We start from the raw sequence: 19335 nt of genomic DNA, 5'->3' as shown, positions 1-19335 counted from the left end.
AAACTCAACTGAGCCTCAGGAAGATTGAACAGCTTCCCAAGGTCACCAGCTGGTCATTGTCAAAGCCAGATTATGAGCCCAGGACTGTCTGACTATAAAGCCGAAATTCTATGTCATTGCATTAATGATTTGGAGTAGGGTCTGATTTTATCAAGGCCCTTAGATCAGATCGCAATATTGGTTGTGATATTTTCCTATCACCAGCATCTGGCACAGAATATTGCTTTCTGTGGGGTGAATAAATGACAGGATGCAGAGAAGAGAGCTCAACAAAGACTTCTCTTTCTAGTTCTGAGGTTGTGCCTAAAGGCAGTTGGATGCTTGAAAACTTATTGTGTTAGTCATGGTTCTCCAAAGAAACAGAACCAATTGGGTGGTGCATTTATGTGTGTGTGTGTGTGTGTGTGTGAGAGAGAGAGAGAGAGAGAGAGAGAGAGAAAGATGAGCTCCCTAATAGTGGAGGTATGCAAGCAGAGAGATATTGCAGAGGACTCCACTGGAATGGTGGATGGCTGGTGAGATGGGGGGAGTGAGTGTACCATGGGCATGATGGAAAGGGCACTAAACTGGCACCAAACAGCTCTAAACCGGGCTCCTGGTGCTGGCTCTATCACTAGTTTGTCATGTGACCTTCGATGAGTCCCTATTTCTCTTGAGGTCTTTTGACCCCAAAAGTAAAAAGAAGGGAGTTGAATTAGATATTCTTTGAAGTCTCTTGCACTTCCAATATCTTTTCAAGGTAGACTCAGCCTCTTAAGATGGCTACAGTTTTGAGTTACTAGCGTATCTATGCAGGATGATCCATCTTGTTCCATTTATGGAAATGTCCAGCTCAGACACCAGCTCCCTGCTTGCAGGTCCCTCAACAGCTCAGTTCTTCCCAAAAAGTCAGGCACTGGGAAGCAGGACTCCCGAGATGACTTGTTCTCGCCCTTCCCCTCTCTCCTTGGAACAATTCCCAAGAACATTTCCACTGTACAGATCCTTGGGCAAAATCCCATCTTACTCTTTGGGGAAGCCCCACTGGTTTGGTAACTTTCAAAAAATGCGCCCTCAACCTAAAAACTAGATGCAGGATCTTTTAATTACAACTTTTTTTATTGTAGCTGAAAGACTTCATTGAACTAATGATTAGGCAAGAAAGTAAAATTATGGAATTTTTCAAACCAATGGCATTTGAGCTGAAAACAAGTTGCTGAGCAGACAGGAAGAAATGGAGATGGAAAGCTTCCACATTATAGCTTTCAGGTGGAGCGATGGTCCCATGGTCTCATGGTTGTAATTATCTGCATTCACTTTCATGGCTTAATTCCAAAGTGTTCAATTATCACAGTCATGTAGATGAGAGAAGAGAATGCCTATTACTGGCAGATATCACAGTCCAGCCAATATAATTTTTAAAGATTTATTTATTTATTTTAGAGAGAGAGAGAGAATGAGCAGAAGGGGCAGAGGGAGAGGGAGAGAGACTCTCAAGGAGACTCCCTGCTGAGCAGAGCTCCATGTGGGGCTCCATCTCACCACCCTGAGATCAGGACCTGAGCTGAAACCAAGAGTCGGATACTTAACAGACTGTGCCACCCAGGTGCTTCCAGCCAGTATAATTTTTGTGGTCATAGGAAAAAAAAAAATCGGGATGCCTGGGTGGCTCAGCTGGTTAAGAGTCTGCCTTCAGCTCAGGTAGTGATCCTGGAGTCCAGGGGTCAAGTCACACGTCAGGCTCCCAGCTCAGTGGGGATCCTGCTTCTCCCTCCCCCACCCTACTTCTGTGCACTCACTCTCTTTCTCAAATAAATAAAATCCTAAGGAAAAAAATATGTAAAATAGAAGGCTTTGCCTTTATTTTCTTTCCAAGAAAGATTACTTCAAGCACACTTCTTTAGAACATTTGCCACGTGGCAAGGGTTTTAGATGCATCATACCGCTTAGTCCTTGCAGCAATTCTGCGGTGCAAATGTTATTAACCTCCTTAATGTTACATGTGGGAAAACAGAGCCCCAAAGCGGACATGCTGACTTGCCTAAGATTCCTCAGACAGGAAGTGGCAGGACTGTCTCTACTTGTCTTTCAGCTAACTGACTCCTACTGAGTTCAGCCCTTCCTGTGCCGTGCCTCTGCTCTCTGCTATGTGAGGAGTCAGTCCTGCCCTAGCTAATGAGCCATGCGCGATGTACAAGCATAGTCAGACCATCAGGTGCATACTATGACAGAGGGTGGAGGACAGTAATTGGGAGAATCAGAAGGAAACCCTCCTGATTTTGAAACCTAAATAGTGCTATTAAATTTTAGAGAGTATTAGTAAATACTACTCATTTACTTTATTTTTTGGTCTTTATTCCTTAATTCTTTTTTAAGTTTTTATTTATTTATTCATTTAAGCAATCTCTACATCCTACATGGGGCTTAAACTCATGCCCCTAAGATCAAGAGTCATATGCTCTTCGGACTGAGCCAGCCAGGTGCCCTTACTTGTTTACTTTAAATATGCGTGTATGTTTTATTTGTCGCTCTGGATTCACCCTCCACACCCTCCTCCATCCTGCGATGTGCATGCGAGGTGCATCTGTACAGGCTGTAGCCCCCCTCAGTGGGACACTGTCAATCCCCTGGCTGAATCTCTTGGACCTCTCCACTTCAGTTCTCCCCAGGCTCTCAGCTGCCAGCACCTGCTCCTTTGTGGCTGAGGGCTTTGCCCACACAAGCCCCATCTGCCAGCCTGGCAGTCTCAAAATACCCAGGAATTCACACACATCCCCAGAAGCAGCCCTTGGCGAAAGATGTTAGTAGAGGCATAAACACCTGACTCCTTCACCCTGCAGTGATGTTTTGAGTGGTGTGTTTATGTTGTTCCCCAGAGTTTCTCTGGGGGACTAAGCTCCAGGCACCCACCCAGACTGCTGGTTTAACAGCCCAGTCTTACTGGGCACCTCCTCTTCCTTGTATCAGTTCCTCACTCCTCCACTGGTGTTCCCTGAACCTAAGATGATTTCACTTAAACTCTCATCTCATAGTGAGCTTTGGAGGGAAGCCAAACTACGAGAGGTTTCTCTGACATCTGACTTCCTGTTGGGTTCAGCTAAGGAGGAAGAGGCAGCAGGAGCTGAGGCATTTTGCATTCTACCTTCCACCCTGGGGATGCCAATGCCTGGCTCCTGTCAGGGGGCCCTCTTCACATTGCCCTCTCTGACTCCAAGCTCTGGTAAGTATTCCCCACCCCTACCCCTTCAGACCTCAGATCATACACAGCACCCTGCTTTTACTAGCCCTGGGGTGCTACAGTATTCCTTGTGATTATGCTCTACTCCACTCACACTTTTAAGCAAAAACACTCAAAAAGATACATGCACCACCATGTTCATTGCAGCATTATATACAATAGCCAAATATGGAAACAACCCAAAGGTCCATCGATGGATGAATGGGTAAATTGTGGTATGTATACAATGGATATTATTCAGCCACAAAATGAATGAAATCTTGTCATTTGTGACAACATGGGTGGACCTCAAGGGCATTTGTGAAGTGAAATAAGTCAGACAGAGGAAGACAATTACCATATGATCTCTTTACTTACAGATATGTCCTGGGATGTCCTACAGGTGGAACCTAAAAACAAAAATGAAAACAAAAAAGCTTCCCTGTGAGAGCAGAAAGATTCTCAAATAAAACATGGACATCTCAAAATCTAAAATGGCTCCCCAGAAATGAATTGTAAGAGGCAATCAAAAGGCACAGACGGGGTGTGGGCAAGACTGGAAATCATCTAAACATAATAAAATAAATCAATCTGGCAAGTTAAAGATCAGTTTCACTCCAAACCACTTCTTCTGTCTGAACCTGTTTTCCCACTTGTAAATGAAGGAATTAGACTAAACTTGGTAGGCTAATAACATATACTACCAACTTAATATGTTCTGTGCGCTACTCACTTTAACTTTTATTCACTTGTTTTACCTTCACAGCAAAGGTTAAAACTTATTTGGAAGAGCCCTTGACACCATTCCAAATGGGCTGGGCTCTCCCACACCAGCATCCCCTTCTCAGCCCGCACTGGAGTTCTGAAGATCTGTTTAGCAATGGACTGGCTCTTTCTCTGGGTCTCTTGTGAAATACGCTTTCCTGTGTGGTAATCATCATGCTTTGTGATTTGGAACAAAGTAAATTAGAGACTGGACAAGTTAGTTTCATCTCCTTCTTTTAAACATAAAAGCATCTGATCCTTTCTATGATGTTTTTATTTTGACCTGAGAAAGAAGCAAATAATCTTGATAAGGATATAAACTCCCAGTGGCTGAGTTTAGCCAAACCATGAAATGAATTATTCCCCAACCCAACATGAGCCTCTGTGATGCATGACTCCAAACCACCCTTCATATGGCAGTCTGTGCTGCGTGCATGATGTGCCCAAGCTGGGCATCAGGCAATCAAGTAGACTCTACCTTCAAAATAGTCAGAATTTCTGGTCCATGGCACTGTTATATCCCGCCTGGATTACTGCAGTAATCTCCAAAATGACTCTTTGCTTCTATCTTTGTCTTTCTATAGTCCATTCTCAAAATAGCATCCAGAGTGACCCTTGTAAAATGTAAGTTAAATTATGTCACTGCTCTGCTTGAAATCCTGCAATAGCTCCCTACTGCCTTCAGAGCAAAAATACAATGTCTTTAAAATGCCCTTCAAGACCCTACATGAGCTACACCCTCTCCCCCTTACTTCTGGGATTTCATTTCCTAAATTATTTCCCCCTTGCTCACTCCATAACAGCCCCTCTACTTCCTTGATGCTCCTTAGCTAGGCCTTAGAGACTTTGCTATCCTCTGCAGGGAAGGCCCTTTCCCCAAATAATCATCAGCCTACTTCCCATTTCCTTCAAATATCTGCTCAAATCCAATTTTCTCACAAGGGCTACCCTGACCATCTAAAATTGCAATTTGCCTCCCTCCCCCCATTTCTTTCTTACCTTCTAAAAGAAGGAATTGCTCAAAGATCAAAAGGAAAATATATTTTTTAATTCATTGACTTCCATTTGCCAGCAAGTTCCAGATAGCTGAAGGTAGTATCCATCCATTCAACAAATGCTTATTGAGTGCCTGCTGTGTGTCAGGCACTGAGGCAGGAATTCAATCTTTGATTCTATTTCAGTCAGATCAACCATCAATACACTGGTGGTCTTCTAGAAGCCAGGTTTGGAGTTAGGCGGTGAACTGTGTAGAGATGGAGGTCCAACCAAGTGTCAAGAAAGCAATGAACTTGGCATGAAGACCTGTGTTCAAACTCTAGCTTCACCTTCAACTTCCTCTGGCATCTTACCAAGTCCCTTCCCTTTGCTGGGCTGGCTTTTGCTCATCTTTACAGTAAGGAGTGTGGACTAATTCATCTTTAAGGTCACTCTGGCTCTACTCTTCCATGCTTTTACCCTCATTGCATGAGAGCTACAGTCTCTAGAACTAATTGTGAGTTTCCAGGGGTGAGTTGGCAAACAAGTGGGAGGAGGAAATGAGTGGTCATGAGCTGTCTGGCCCTTGTGAGCCAGCACTTCGGGGGCTGGAGGTCTGCCTCAAGCACTAGCAACAGTTGGGTAACAGCTGTACTGCTGCAGTGGTTAGCCCGAGGTCACCCTGTGCACTCTCCAGCTGAAAGATGACACCCAGCTCGTGTCTCTGCATTCTCAAGAGAGCACAAAGGAAGTGTTCTATGGGCCACAGAACTGAAATCAGCTTTCCATTGGTCTACTAAACCCAGAGAAGGGAGAGGGTGGGGGACAGGCTTTGCTTTGGCTTGACATGTGCTTGGAAAAGTCCCGTGGAAGCCAAGGGGAGAGCATTCTAGAGATGTAAAACTCACATGCCTCAAATGGGAAGGATGCCTTCCCAGCAAACTTCCAAGGCAAAATTGAACAAACTATCCATTAGCATACCACTTCCTCTTATATTTGCTTTCTTCCTTCCTTATTTTTTAAAAACGATGCTATTTATTTGCGAGAGAGAGAGAGAGAGAGAGAGAGAGAAGAGAAAGAGAAGAGAGAGAGAGAGAGAGAGAGAAAGAAAGCAAGCAAGCAAGCAAGCAAGCAAGCAAGCAGACTTTCCACTGGGCAGGGATCCTGATGCAGGGCTGGATCCCAGGACCCTGAGATCATGACCCAAGCTGAAGGCAGATGCCTAACTGACTGAGCCACCCAGGCTTCCCTTCTTTTTTTTTTTTTTTAAGTGTTGTTAGAGGAGCAACTGGTTTCTTACTCAGTCATGGATATGAATTAACTGATGTACCATGAAGCAGGAAAGTTCATTTATGAAATGAGAAAATGGAATACTATACCAGAAATCAGAAAATGCAGCATATTTCTTTAACTTTCTCAACCTCATTTTCATTGAAAGATGAAGGATTAAAGCAGGGTCTTTCTAGTCTGAGATGTTTCTAAGTCATCCAGTCTACTATACCAGGATGCTATCATAGGCATGAGATAGCAAACTCCAGCCCATGGCTACTGCCTGTTTCTCTGAAGCCTGCAGGTGCCACCGAAGCAGGCTGGCACTGTAAGTTTTGGAAACCGAGCCAGGCGTCCTCCTATGTCTCTCTTTCTCTCACTGCTCCCAGGGCCTGCCTCCCAGCCCAGTACTTGTGTCTTGCTGCTGCCTAGGGCCCATGCTGGTAGCTGCCTGCACTGGGGATTCTGTTACTGGTGACTGCCAGTCACTGAGCAGTGGAATCTCAATCTGCCCAGTTGAGATGGCCAGACTCCCTTGGGAGGAGAGAAGAGCACCCAGATATAGGTCACTGGAGAAGAAAGTTAAACTGAGCATGGTGGCAGCCTCTCTCTTGTCCCCCTTACCCCATCCCCTACCACTGGCCTTTCTCTCTCTCTGCTGGGGTAAGGTCTCCAACTTGGGGCAATGTGCCTGCAATGGGCAATCCAGAAAGATGGAACAGAAGTTTTCTCTCTTGTTATATAGCTACATAATATCCTTGATTTTGTTTCTTGGCCTTCAAAGCCCAAAATATTTGCAATCTGGCCCTTTACAGATCTGGCCCTTTACAGAACAAGTTTGCCAAACCATGGTCTATGTAATCTGTAAGACGGTAGAATGTGGAGTTAGGTAACCTGGGTTCATCCACTTTCTATTAGTGTGACCTTGGGCAAGGTCCTTAAGTTTCCCTGAACCTGTTTCTTCATCTGTAAGACTGAGTTCATAGTGATAGCACCTGTCACATAGGCTTGTTGTATGTATGTTAGGTGACTTGTGAACAATACCTATTAGGCAATGTGAGCAGACTTAGCAATTTGTGCACATAATAAATAATCCCAGATGTATGTCATCAAACCGAATTTATTGAGTCCCTATTCTGGGCCAGGCCCTTTGCCAGGCCATGATCTGGAAGGGAAGATAGATTTGCTTAAAAAAAAAAACAAAGACAAAGAAGTATGTCAGTTGCTCTAACAGGACACAGCTGTGGGACAAAGGCGAGCATGTCCAATCCCTTTTTGTAGGTTCAGACAAGGTTTCACTGAGGAAATTAACCTTGAGCTGGAGGAGGGAACTGCCTGTACAGAGGCATGAAGGCATACAAGGACACAGCCCATTCTTGTTGGCTCAGCAAGAGACATCAGCCTTGAGTGCAAGTAGGAGGTGTTTGAAAGATGAGGCTGAAGAGGTAGGAAGGCCCCAGGGCCTGGAGAAACCTTATATGCTATCCCAAGAGTTTGGGGATGTCTCGTGTAGGTATTGGAGAGCCACTGGAGAAAGCTGAACAACAAAAAAGGATCAAGATCAAAATATGGCTTTCAGAAACATTGCTCTAGCTCAAAGTGGAGAGCAAACCAAGTAGCAGTCAGGATGCTGCAACAGACCCAAGAGAAAAAACAGTAAAACTGAATTAAGGCAATAGCTATGAGAATGAAGAGAGGCAGGTGGATGAGCTATTTAGGAGGTAGGATCAAAAGGTAAGAGCCACCTAGGAAGTCTCTAGGTTTTTGGCTGGGGCAGCTAGGTGAGAGTAAGGGTATAGCTATAATAGGAGAAGCAGGGATATGGGGCAAGGTAAGAAGTCTAGAAAAATCAATTCCAAGTTGAGTCTGTGGACACTCTCCCAGAATGAAGGCATGGTTGTAGCCCTCTGCCATATTTACCCTTGGGATATAAGCTACAGGAGGGGTTTGAAGAAATGGCTTTTTTTCTTTCCCCTCTGTTCACTTACCATGACTTTTAGATGAGTGTGCAAATTCAATGCCAGGAAACCTGTGATTAATGCAGTTTTCTAGCAGGAAACCAAAATGAGAAGGGTGGCACAGGTAAATGGCCAGCACAGGTTAGACCAAGCCTCCAGGGTTCTTAAGCTACAGAGGACCCAGAGACTTTGATATGGGGGCTCAATTTCAGGCCTTCTCCTCAAGATCTCATTTGACCACAGTGTGACTGAGTCCAGTTTTTTTTAGTCGTTATTGTGAATTTACTCTGAAGAGTTCCTTAGGGAAAGGAAAACCCTTTGGGTTTTTCATACTTGGTATAATTAGGGACCCTTTGTTACTAGTGCCTACTACTACATAGCTTACAGAGTGCTTTCACAGACATGGTGATTTTCTATTTACACCAAAACAGGGATTATTCTTTCCATTCTATGAGTTATGAAACAAGACTCAGAGGTGAAAACAGATTTTTCAAGACCACACAGCTAGAAAGTGTAAAATTATTCACTCATTTTTGATAACTTTCCATGTTGGCAAAACAAGGGTAAATGGAAGTCTCAGATACTTATGGTGAGAGTATAAACTGGTATGGTCTTTTCACAATAGCTCATTTCCATTAAGTATTAACTGTGGTTACCAGTTATTTGGCAGCTCCACTTTTGGGTCTCTATCTTAGCCTCAACCCCCCCCCTCCCCCTTAAACAAGAGAAAGGAACTTGCAGGCAGAGAGCAAAGTTAACCAGTTGGAAGGAAGGTCAGTACAGGGGCACATTATCAAGCTCGTCACCACTGAATGCAACTAGGGCTCAATCCTGCTGGTACCCTCTAAAAACATGCAAAGGACATCTAGGAGAAAGAAGAGGGAGGCATTTATTCACAGATTCCCACCCTACATTCGTCAATGATTGTCCCATAGAATGTTCACTCTTTTACACCTCCAGGTTTGCCACATGGATTCCCAGAGGGATCCCAAGAAAGTATTCATGTAGTAATCATAGAGTTAAAAGTAAAAAGGTGTGGGGGGGGGGATCCCTGGGTGGCTCAGCGGTTTAGCGCCTGCCTTTGACCCAGGGCACAATCCTGGAGTCCCAGGATGGTGTCTTGCGTCGGGCTCCCCGCATGGAGCCTGCTTCTCCCTCTGCCTGTGTCTCTGCCTGCCTCTCTCTCTATGTCTATCATGAATAAAAAATAAATAAATCTTAAAAAAAAAAAGATCTTATTAAAAAAAAAAAGTAAAAAGGGGGATCCCTGGATGGCTCAGCGATTTAGCGCCTGCCTTTGGCCCAGGGCGCGATCCTGGAGTCCCGGGATCGAGTCCCACGTCAGCCTCCCGGCATGGAGCCTGCTTCTCCCTCCTCCTGTGTCTGTGCTTCTCTCTCTCTCTCTCTCTCTCTCTCTCTCTCTCTGTCTATCATAAGTAAATAAATCTTAAAAAAAATAAAAATAAAAGTAAAAAGGTTTGGGGGGGACCTGGGCCCGGGGGCTGAAGTTGGCACTGGAACACAGATCTCCAAAGTGAGGTCTAATTTTCAGAGTTTGAGAGGTAGGGCTCTGTGGAACCAGAATCAAGGAGAATAGAAGCCAGCCCCTGAAGTGGGGAGAGAGGCCTGGCAAGAGATAGGCAGGATGCTTTCATTTTCTGCCACTGGAGACTATCCATATTCCACAGCATAGTGCACAGAGAACATTTGACATCCTGCAAGGCAGTGCTACCAATGGTCAGAAAGCAGCAGAGATAAGGCCAGCCATGCTCAGTCCTGGGGCCAAAGGCAGAAAATTAAACCAATGATTACCAAAAAACAGTGGTTCTCCAATATCGTGGACATGAGATTCACCTGCAAGCTTAATAGAGATTTAGATTTCTGGGAACCCCCAAAATTCTAATTTGGGTCTTGATAAGGGCCTGGAAACTACATTTATAATGGTAATTCTTGATCCAGGCCCACTTTTGAGAAACACTGCTCTAGGGCCTAGACTCTGGGACCTTTGAGGGCAGGAACTATCTCATTTATCCCTGGTTCCCTCCCTCCTCCTGCCACATAGAAACCAGATAATTGGGGCAGCCCCGGTGGCCCAGCAATTTAGCGCCGCCTTTGGCCTGGAGTGTGATCCTGGAGACCCTGGATCAAGTCCCACGGCAGGCTTCCTGCATGTAGCCTGCTTCTCCGTCTGCCTGTGTCTCTGTCTCTGTCTCTGTCTCTCTCTCTGTCATGAATAAATAAATAAAATCTAAAAAAAAAGAAACCAGATAATTGTGCATTGAATCGAACATCAAACTGTTCAAATCCAGTGTTCCAAAAACTATATTTCATGTGGAGTCAGCTCCAGTCTGTACTCTCTCTTTACCTGCAGGCTCTGGGACTTGATTTTACCAGAGGAGATCAGTCCAGTAAAAAGTGATTAACACTTAGCAGAGACCAGGTTATAAGCCATGAGGCCAAAGAATTCATTAACATGAGGTACAACTGCAAAGCAGTTGGCTGTTAATACATTTTCTTCTAAGAGTGGAGTCCTACTATGAAACTATTGCTTGGTGAATAAGAGGTCAGAGTAAATGGAATTTACTGATTTTTAGGCTTAAATTGTTAGAATGTGACACAAACTGTGAGATAACATATATGAAAGCACTATATAAATCAAAAGGTGCTATATTATATGTAAGATATTACTAACATCATCATAACAAAAATTTTATACCAACAACAGAACACGTAGATATATAAAACAAATATTAACAGATCTGAAGACCGAAGACAGTAGAACAAGGGGACTTCAGTACGCCACCTGCAGTAATGAATAGAATATCCAGACAGAAAACGATAAAGGAACAGCTGACTTGAACAACACCGTAGATCACACAGACTAATAGACATTAGCAGAATATCCCACCTAACAGCAGCAGAAAACACCTTCTCAACCACACACGGATCTTCCTCCAGAATAGATCACATGTTAGGCCACAAAATCAGACTTCAAAATTAAGAAGATCAAAATCATTCTAAATATCTTCTCTGAACACAATGGAATGAAACTAGAAATCAGTAACAGCAAGAAAATGGCAAAATTCAGAAATACACGGAAACTAAACAACATACTTGAACAACCATTGGGTCAGAGAGGAAATCGAAAGAGAATTTGAGGGACGCCTGGGTAGCTCAGTTGGTTAAGTACCTGATTTTGTGATTTTGGCTCAGGTCATGATCTCATGGGTGGTAGGATCGAGCAGCAGGGAGTCTGCCTGAGTTTCTCTCTCCCCACCACTCTTTCTCTCTCAAATAAATAAATAAATCTTTTTAAAAAGGGGAATTTTTAAAATATCTCAAGACAAATGAAAATGAAAACACTGTGTACCAAAAGTTATGGGACGCAGAAAAAGCAGTACCAAAAGTTAGGTTTATAACAATAAATGCCTATATTAAAAAAGAAGAAAGATCTCAAATTTAGAAACCTAACTTTACACTTCAAAGAACTAAAAAAAGGAAGTACAAACTAAGCCCAAAGTTAGCAAAATGAAGGAAATAATAAAGATTAGAATTGAACTAAAAAGAAAAAAGGAGAATAAAATAATAGAAAAAAATCAACACAAGTTAAGAGTTGGCTTTTTAAAAAGACAAATAGTGGGCGCCTGGGTGGCTCAGTTGGTTAAGCATCTGCCTTTGGTTCTGTTCATGATCCCAAGGTCCTGGGATCAGCCCAGCATCAGGCTCCCTTCTCAGTGGGGAGTCTGCTTCTCCCTCCCCTTCTGCCTGCCTCTCCCCTTGCTTGTGCGTGCTCTCCCTGTCAAATAAATAAATAAAATCTTTAAAAATAAATAAATAAAAATCTAATAAATAAATAGATAGATAAATAGAACTGACAAATCCCTAGATAGACTAAGAAAATCATTGAGAAGACTCATGTGAAATCACAAATGAAAGAGAACACGTTACAATGGATGCCTGAGAAACAAAAGGATCATATAAGGTTATTGTGAACAACTTTATGCCAACAAACCACATACCCCAGATAAATGGACAAATTCCTAGAAATATACAACCTACTAAAATTTGAATCAAGAAGAAATAGAAAGCCTGAACAGACCCATAACAAATGAGGCAACTATCGGTAATCAACTTTCCAGTAAGAAAAGCCCAGGACCAGATGGCTTCACTGGTGAATTCTACCAAACATTCAGAAAAAATTAATACCAATCCTTTATAAGTTATTTTAAAAACAGAAGAAGAGGAACCACTTCCAAATTCGTTTTAGGAGGCCAGCTTCACCCGGATTCCAAAACCAGACAAAAACCACAAAAAAAGAAAACTACAGGCCATTATCCCTAATTAATATAAAAATCTTCAAACAAACAAAATTCAATAGCACATTAAAAAGGATCATATATCATGACCAATTGGGATTTATCCCTGGGATGCAAGGGATGATTCAAAATATACAAAGAAATCAATGTGACATAATATATATATATTTTTTTAATTTTTTATTTATTTATGATAGTCACAGAGAGAGAGAGAGGCAGAGACACAGTCGGAGGGAGAAGCAGGCTCCATGCACCGGGAGCCCGATGTGGGACTCGATCCCAGGTGTCCAGGATCGCGCCCTGGGCCAAAGGCAGGCGCCAAACCGCTGCGCCACCCAGGGATCCCGACATAATATATTTTAAAAATGAAAGAAACCACATGGTCATCTCAGCAGACACAGAAAAGGTATTTGACAAAGTTCGAATTCATTCTTGATTAAAATTCTCACCAAAATGAGCATAGAAGGAACTTACCTCAACATGATAAAGGCCATACATGAAAAGCGCACAACTAATATAATCGGTTGGGAAAAACTAAAAAGCTTTTCTTCTTAGATCTGGTGCAAGGCAAGGATGCGCACTTTCATAACTTCTATTCCACATAGTACTTGAAGTCCTAGCCAGAGTAATTAGACAAGAAAAATAAATAAAAGGTATCCAAATCAGAAGGGAAAAAGTAACATTATCTGTGTTCATAGATGACGTTATAATATATATAGAAAACTCTGAAGACTCAACAAAAAAAAACTGTTGAAACTAATAATCAGCCAAGTTGCTACGTACAAAAACATGTAAAAATCAGTAATGTTTCTTTTTTTAATTTTTTAAATTTAAATTCAATTAGCCAACATATAGAACATCATTATTTTCAGATGTAGAGTTAGGTAATTCATGAGTTACATGTAACACCCATCACATGCCCTCACATTACATGCCCTCCTTAATGCCCATCACCCAGTTACCCCATCTCCCCTTCAGCAACTCTCAGTTTCTTTCCCATAGTTAAAAGTCTCTCATGGTTTGTCTCCCTCTTTGATTTCTTCCCATTCCGTTTTTCCCTCCCTCCCCCTATGATCCTCTGTACTGTTTCTTATATTTCTCTTATGAGTGAAACCATATGATAATTATTTCTCTGATTAACTTATTTTGCTTAGCATAATACCTTCCAGTTCCAACCATGTTGATGTAAATGATAAGATTTCAACCTTTCTGATGGCTGAGTAATATTCCATTTTATATATATACCATATTTTCTTTATCCATTCATCCATCAATAGACATCTTGGCTCTTTCCATAGCTTGGTTATTGTGGATTACTGCTATTAACATTGGGGTGCGGAGGCCCCTTTGGATCACTACATTTGTATCCTTGGGCAAAATACTTAGTAGTGGAATTCCTGGGTCATAGGATAGCTCTATTTTTAACTTTTTGAGGACCCTCCCTACTGTTTTCCAGAGTGGCTGCACCATCTTGCATTCCCACCAACAGTGTAAGAGGGTTCTCCTTTCTCTGCATCCTTGCCAACATTTGTCATTTCCTGACATTTATTTTAGCCATTCTAACTGGTGTGAGGTGGTATCTTATTGTGGCTTTGACTTGTATTTCCCTGATGCCAAGTAATGTTGAACATTTTTTCATGTCTGTTGGCTGTCTGTATGTCTTCTTTATACAAGTTCCTATCTTCTGCCCATTTCTTGACTGGATTATCTGACTTTTGGGTGGTGAGTTTGATAAGTTCTTTATAGATCTTGGATACTAGCCCTTTATCTGATATGTCATTTGCAAATATCTTCTCCCATTCTATAGGTTGCCTTTTAGTTTTGCTGTTTCCTTTGCTGTGTAAAATCTTATTATCTTGGTGAAGTCCCAATAGTTCATTTTTGCTCTTGTTTCCCTTGCCAGTAGTGTTTCTATACACTAACAACAAGCTATCTGAAAACATAAAAGGAAAATTAAGAAGGAAATTAGGAAGACAATCTCATTTATGATAGATAATAAATTCATTAAATAAAATACTTAAGAATAAACTTAACCAGAGAGGTGAAAGATTTGTACACTAAAAGTTATAAAGCACTGATGAATGAAATTAAAGAAGATAATAAATGGAAAGTGTTCATGAATTGGAAGAATTAATATTGCTAAAATGTCCATACTATCCAAAGTGATCTATGATCTACTGATTCAGTGCCATCCCCATCAAAATCACAAATGCATTCTTTACAGAAATAGAAAAAACAACTCTAAAATTTATATGGAACCACAAAAGACTTCTGAGTAACCAAGTCAATCTTAAGCAAAAAGAACAAAGCTAGAGGCATCATACATCCTGATTTTAAAATATGTTACAAGCTACAGTAATCAAAACAGGAATAGAAACAGACATATAGACCAATGGAACAGAACAGAGTCCCAAAATAAATCCATACATCAACAGTCAACTGATCTTTGACAAGAAAAGATAGTCTCTGAAGTAAGTGGTGTTGGAAAATTGGATATCCACATACAACAGAATGGAATTGGACTCTTATTTCATATCATATAGAAAGTTAACTCAAAATGTAGACTTAAACAGAAGAACTGAAATCGAAACTATCAGAAGTAAACGCAGGGAAAAAACTTCTTGACATTGATCTGAGCAATGATTGCTTGGATATGACCCTAAAAGCACAGGCAACAAAGAACAAAAATAGACAAGTGGGATTCCATCAAACTAAAAAACCTTCTGCATAGCAAAGAAAACAATCAACAGAATATAAAGACAACCTATAGAATGGAAGAAAATATTTACAAATCATATTTGATAAGGGGTTAATATCCAAAATATATGGCTAAATAAATATAAATACCCCAACTTAAAACTGGGCAAAAGACCTAAATAGGTATGTCTCTAAAGAAAACATACAAATGACCACAGCTATATGAAAAGGTTCTCAACATCACCAATCATCAGAGAAATGCAAATCAAAACCATAATGACCTCACACCTCACACTTGTTAGAATGGCCATTATCAGACAAATGATAACAAATGTTGTTGAGGATGGAAAAAAGAGAACTATTGTGCACTTTTGTGGGAATGTAAACTGGTATAGCCACTACAGAAAGCAATATGGACAGACGTTCCTCAAAAAATTAAAAATAAAACTATCTTATGATCCAGCAGTCCCATTTCCAGGTATATAGCCAAAAGAACGAAATCAGAATCTTAGAGATAGCTGCACTCCCATGATCATTTCAGCATTATTCACAATAGCCAAGATATGGAAACAATGTAAATGTCAACAGATGAATAAAGAAAATGTGATATATATATATATACATAATAACTGATATATAAATATAATATAAACATAAATATATTATCTCCTGCCATTTGTAGCAACATGGATGAACCTGGAGGACATTATGTTAAGTGAAATAAGTCAGACCCAGAAAGATAATATTGCATTATCTCATTTATATATGGATTTTAAAGCAGACAAACTCACAGAAGTGGAGAGAGTGGTTGTTGCCAAGGGCTGCGGGAAGAGGAAATGAAGAATTGTTCGTCAAGGGGTACAAAATTTCAGTTATGCAAAATGAATAACCTCTGGGGATTTAACATGTAACAATGTGACCATAGTTATCAATATTGTATATTCTTGAAATTTACTAAGAGGGTAGATCTTAAGTGTTCTCATCAGAAAGAAGGAAAAAAATAGGGGCACCTGGGTGGCTCAGTGGTTGAGCTTCTGCCTTTAGCACAGGGCATGATCCTGGGGTCCTGGAATCCAGTCCTACATCAGGCTTCCTGCAGGGAGCCTGCTTCTCCCTCTCATTAGGTCTCTGCCTCTGTGAGTCTCTCATGGATAAATAAGATCTTAAAAAGAAAGAGTTATGTGAGGTGATGGATATGTTAATTAGCTTGAGTTCATTATTTCACAATGTATATCAAATTATCTGGGTGTACACCTTAAATACATATAATTTTAAGTTGTCAATTGTATCTCAATGAAGCTGGGGGGAAACATGCTAGAGGCAGCGTGCATAGAAACAACGCAAGTCTCTCTCTCTGTGACTATCATGAATAAATAAATAAAATCTTTGGAAAAAAAAAAAAAAAGAAACAACGCAAGTAAGCTCTGGAGTCAGAACAGTGTTCTGCCGCTGTTTATGAAATCTGAGACGAGTCATTGAAATTCTCTGAGCCTCAGTTTCCCAGGGCTGCAAAACAGAAATGACAGTACTTACCTTTCAGAGTTTTTTGTTGAAATTAGACAGTGTACATAAAGTTTTGTCACAGCTTATTGCCCTCGATGAGTACTCAATAGATGTTAGCTAATATTAACATTCAGTCCCATTTCTTCTCAGTCACCAACTCCAATATCAGGCAGGTAAATAATACATTAGTAGGATGAGAAGAGCACAGAACTGGTGGCAGGCGCTGCTAGGCTCCCGCCCCTGCTAGGCGGGTCCTGAGTGGTCATTTTACACATTTAAGCCTTTTTTAAAGATTTTATTTGTTTATTCATGAGAGAGGCGGGTCCTAAGTGGTCATTTTACATATTTAAGCTTTTTAAAAAAGATTTTATTTATTCATGAGAGATTCAGAGAGAGAGACACAGAGGGAGAGGCAGAGGGAAAAGCAGGCTCCCCACTGAGCAGGGAGCCAGATGCGGGATCACGCTCTGAGCCAAAGGAAGATGCTCAACCGCTGAGCCACCCAGGCGTCCCAAAGTGTATGCATTAGAACAAAAGGGGGCAGCCCTGGTGACTCAGCGGTTTAGCGCCGCCTTCAGCCCAGGGCGTGATCCTGCAGACCCGGGATCGAGTCCCACGTCGGGCTCCCTGCGTGGAGCCTGCTTCTCCCTCTGCCTGTGTCTCTGTCTCTCTCTGTCTCTGTGTCTCTCGTGAATAAGTAAATTTTCTAAAAAATCTTAAAAAAAAAAAAAAAAGGTAAATGACACCTAGCAACATCGTTCACTCATTGACTTAATTCCTCCGTTAATCAATAACTTACCCAACGCTCATAGTATAGACTTAGTCCTAATTCTAAGTACTCGAAACCGGGAAATGAATGAGACGCGGCTTCGATGTGCAGGAACTCACAGTCTACGAAATCTGAAACGAGATAACGCCTGTGCAGACCTACAGGTCAGTGACAAGGCAGTCCAGAGAAATTGCTGGCGCGACTCCTAACTTCCCAGTCCCAGAGGACTCTGTCCCCGAGACCCTCCCTCTGCCTTCCGAAGGTTGGCCTGGAAGGCGAGGGCAGGAGGGGCAGCTGTAAATAGAACAAAAGAGCAGCCTTCCTTTTTGGGGAGAAATAAGGAAAAAGGAGAGCACCGGCCTGTCTGTGTTCCATCAGTTGACTGCGTGCTTAACCACAGAGAGGTCGGACTTCCCGTCCAGGGAGCAAAAGTTCACCGAAGCGCCGGGGAGAAACCGGGGATGCCCAGCTGCGCACGCGCACCGGCTTCCGCCCGGCGCCCCGCGCCCCCGCGGTCGGAAGCTTGACGCACAGCGTCGGACGAAAGACGTAGGAAAGGCGGCGAGAGAAACGCAGGCTCTCGGGTCACGTGACGCGGCGAGCGCGTCGTCGGCTCCTCCCCCTCCAAGATGGCGTCCTTGCTGCAGTCAGAGAGGGTTGTCTACCTCGTCCAGGGAGAAAAGAAGGTCCGGGCCCCGCTGTCGCAGCTTTACTTCTGCCGCTATTGTAGCGAACTGCGGTCGCTGGAATGTGTGTCTCACGAGGTAATGCGGTCGTCCCGTGCCGTCCCGGTCCCCCGTGTTGGGGGAGGGGGGCAGGGTTCGTCCTAGTCACCGCGACTGGCGGGTAGTCATTTTCCTAGCTTGCCGATTGGCTGTGTCTTCCGTCACTCAGATTTGCTTGCGATTTAATTTGCCTTGTAATTTGTCATTTGGAAAGAAGGAGAGGCCTTGGGTGGGGCTGAGCGGATCTTTTGGTTCTAGGGCGCCCTCTGATTGGATAAACCTGACTTTGGGAGCCCTGGCTGTCTCCTGGGGGGTGGGGGTGGGGGTGGGGGTCTGGTAAGTGGGTGGGTTGGGGAGGAAGCTGTGGGGGTGTTGACTGGGGCCCACCTGAGGGGCGACGTACGGTCTTTCCACGACTGTCTGTAGGGTGGAGCCCGCAGGCAGTCTCATTCACGCTTCTTCCATCCTGGAAGTTCTGCCCTTACTTTGGCCAGAAAGGGCCTTCCGGGCTCTGTTTTCCGGCTCAGGCTGCAGCAGGGAAGAGGTTGGGTTGCGGCGAGTTGAGCGAACAGTGCTTAGAATAAGGTGTGTCGTGTAAGAAGCTCATGGCGTTTCTCCAGAGGGTATGGTGCTGTCCTCAGGCACAACTGGGCGTTGGAAGTGGGATTGCTCAGAACTCGTAAAGCACTCCACCCTATTTTTTTTTAATTATATATATATGTGTGTGTGTGTGTGTATACCAAATAACGAAACCCTCAAACTTCTGCAGCACTTGGCACAACTTGTTCATTCAGTAAGCTTTGGGGATTAAACGACGAGTAAGACATAAATCCTGTTGTTGAGGGACTCACAGTCTAGTTAAGAAAAAGCTGCTGGGAACAGTTACTACTTATTCAGTACTTTGTATATGCCATGGGTTTATGTAAACTCCTTTAATCATCCCAGAGCCCAACAGAATGGATACCTTAAACACACACACACACACACACACACACACACACACTACTTTATAGTTAAGGTAACAGATGCAATGTTTGACCTAGATCACAGCCAAAAATTTGGAGGTGACAGGGAGGACCAGGATTTGAAACTCCTCAGCCTTTCAAATCAGGGTTTGAAACATGATTCAGAGAACTTCACTGAAGATCCCCAGCCTGTTAAA

At 42.7% G+C, this 19335-nt stretch overlaps 2 protein-coding genes across 11 annotated transcripts in view; one reads left to right on the top strand and one right to left on the bottom strand.

The window, feature by feature from the left end:
- Positions 1-17779, bottom strand: part of SMIM3 (small integral membrane protein 3) — a 46640-nt gene extending 28861 nt beyond the window's left edge. The window contains exons 1-4 of one of the 9 annotated variants that reach the window (XR_005986709.1): positions 17479-17779; positions 12954-13095; positions 4961-5204; positions 3575-4575 (exon numbers count right to left, since the gene is read on the bottom strand). The gene's annotated coding sequence lies outside the window, so the exon portion shown is untranslated. Of the gene's footprint in view, positions 1-360; positions 1305-3574; positions 4576-4960; positions 5205-12953; positions 13417-15967; positions 16000-16186; positions 16249-17478 lie in introns of those variants that run through there. The other 8 variants (XR_005986710.1, XR_005986712.1, XR_005986711.1 and 5 more) reach the window with 8 other exon arrangements.
- Positions 17780-17963: 184 nt separating this feature from the next.
- Positions 17964-19335, top strand: part of DCTN4 (dynactin subunit 4) — a 29588-nt gene continuing 28216 nt past the window's right edge. For both annotated transcript variants that reach the window (XM_041747846.1, XM_041747845.1), the window contains exon 1: positions 17964-18212. In XM_041747846.1, the coding sequence (XP_041603780.1) occupies positions 18078-18212 (135 nt within the window). In that variant the 5' untranslated portion in view covers positions 17964-18077. The remainder of the gene's footprint in view (positions 18213-19335) is intronic.

Source organism: Vulpes lagopus, chromosome 3 (assembly GCF_018345385.1).
Source record: "Vulpes lagopus strain Blue_001 chromosome 3, ASM1834538v1, whole genome shotgun sequence".
In the NCBI taxonomy this organism is placed as follows: domain Eukaryota; kingdom Metazoa; phylum Chordata; class Mammalia; order Carnivora; family Canidae; genus Vulpes; species Vulpes lagopus.
Note: the sequence above shows the minus strand (reverse complement) of the source record. Positions and strands in the feature narration are given on the sequence as shown.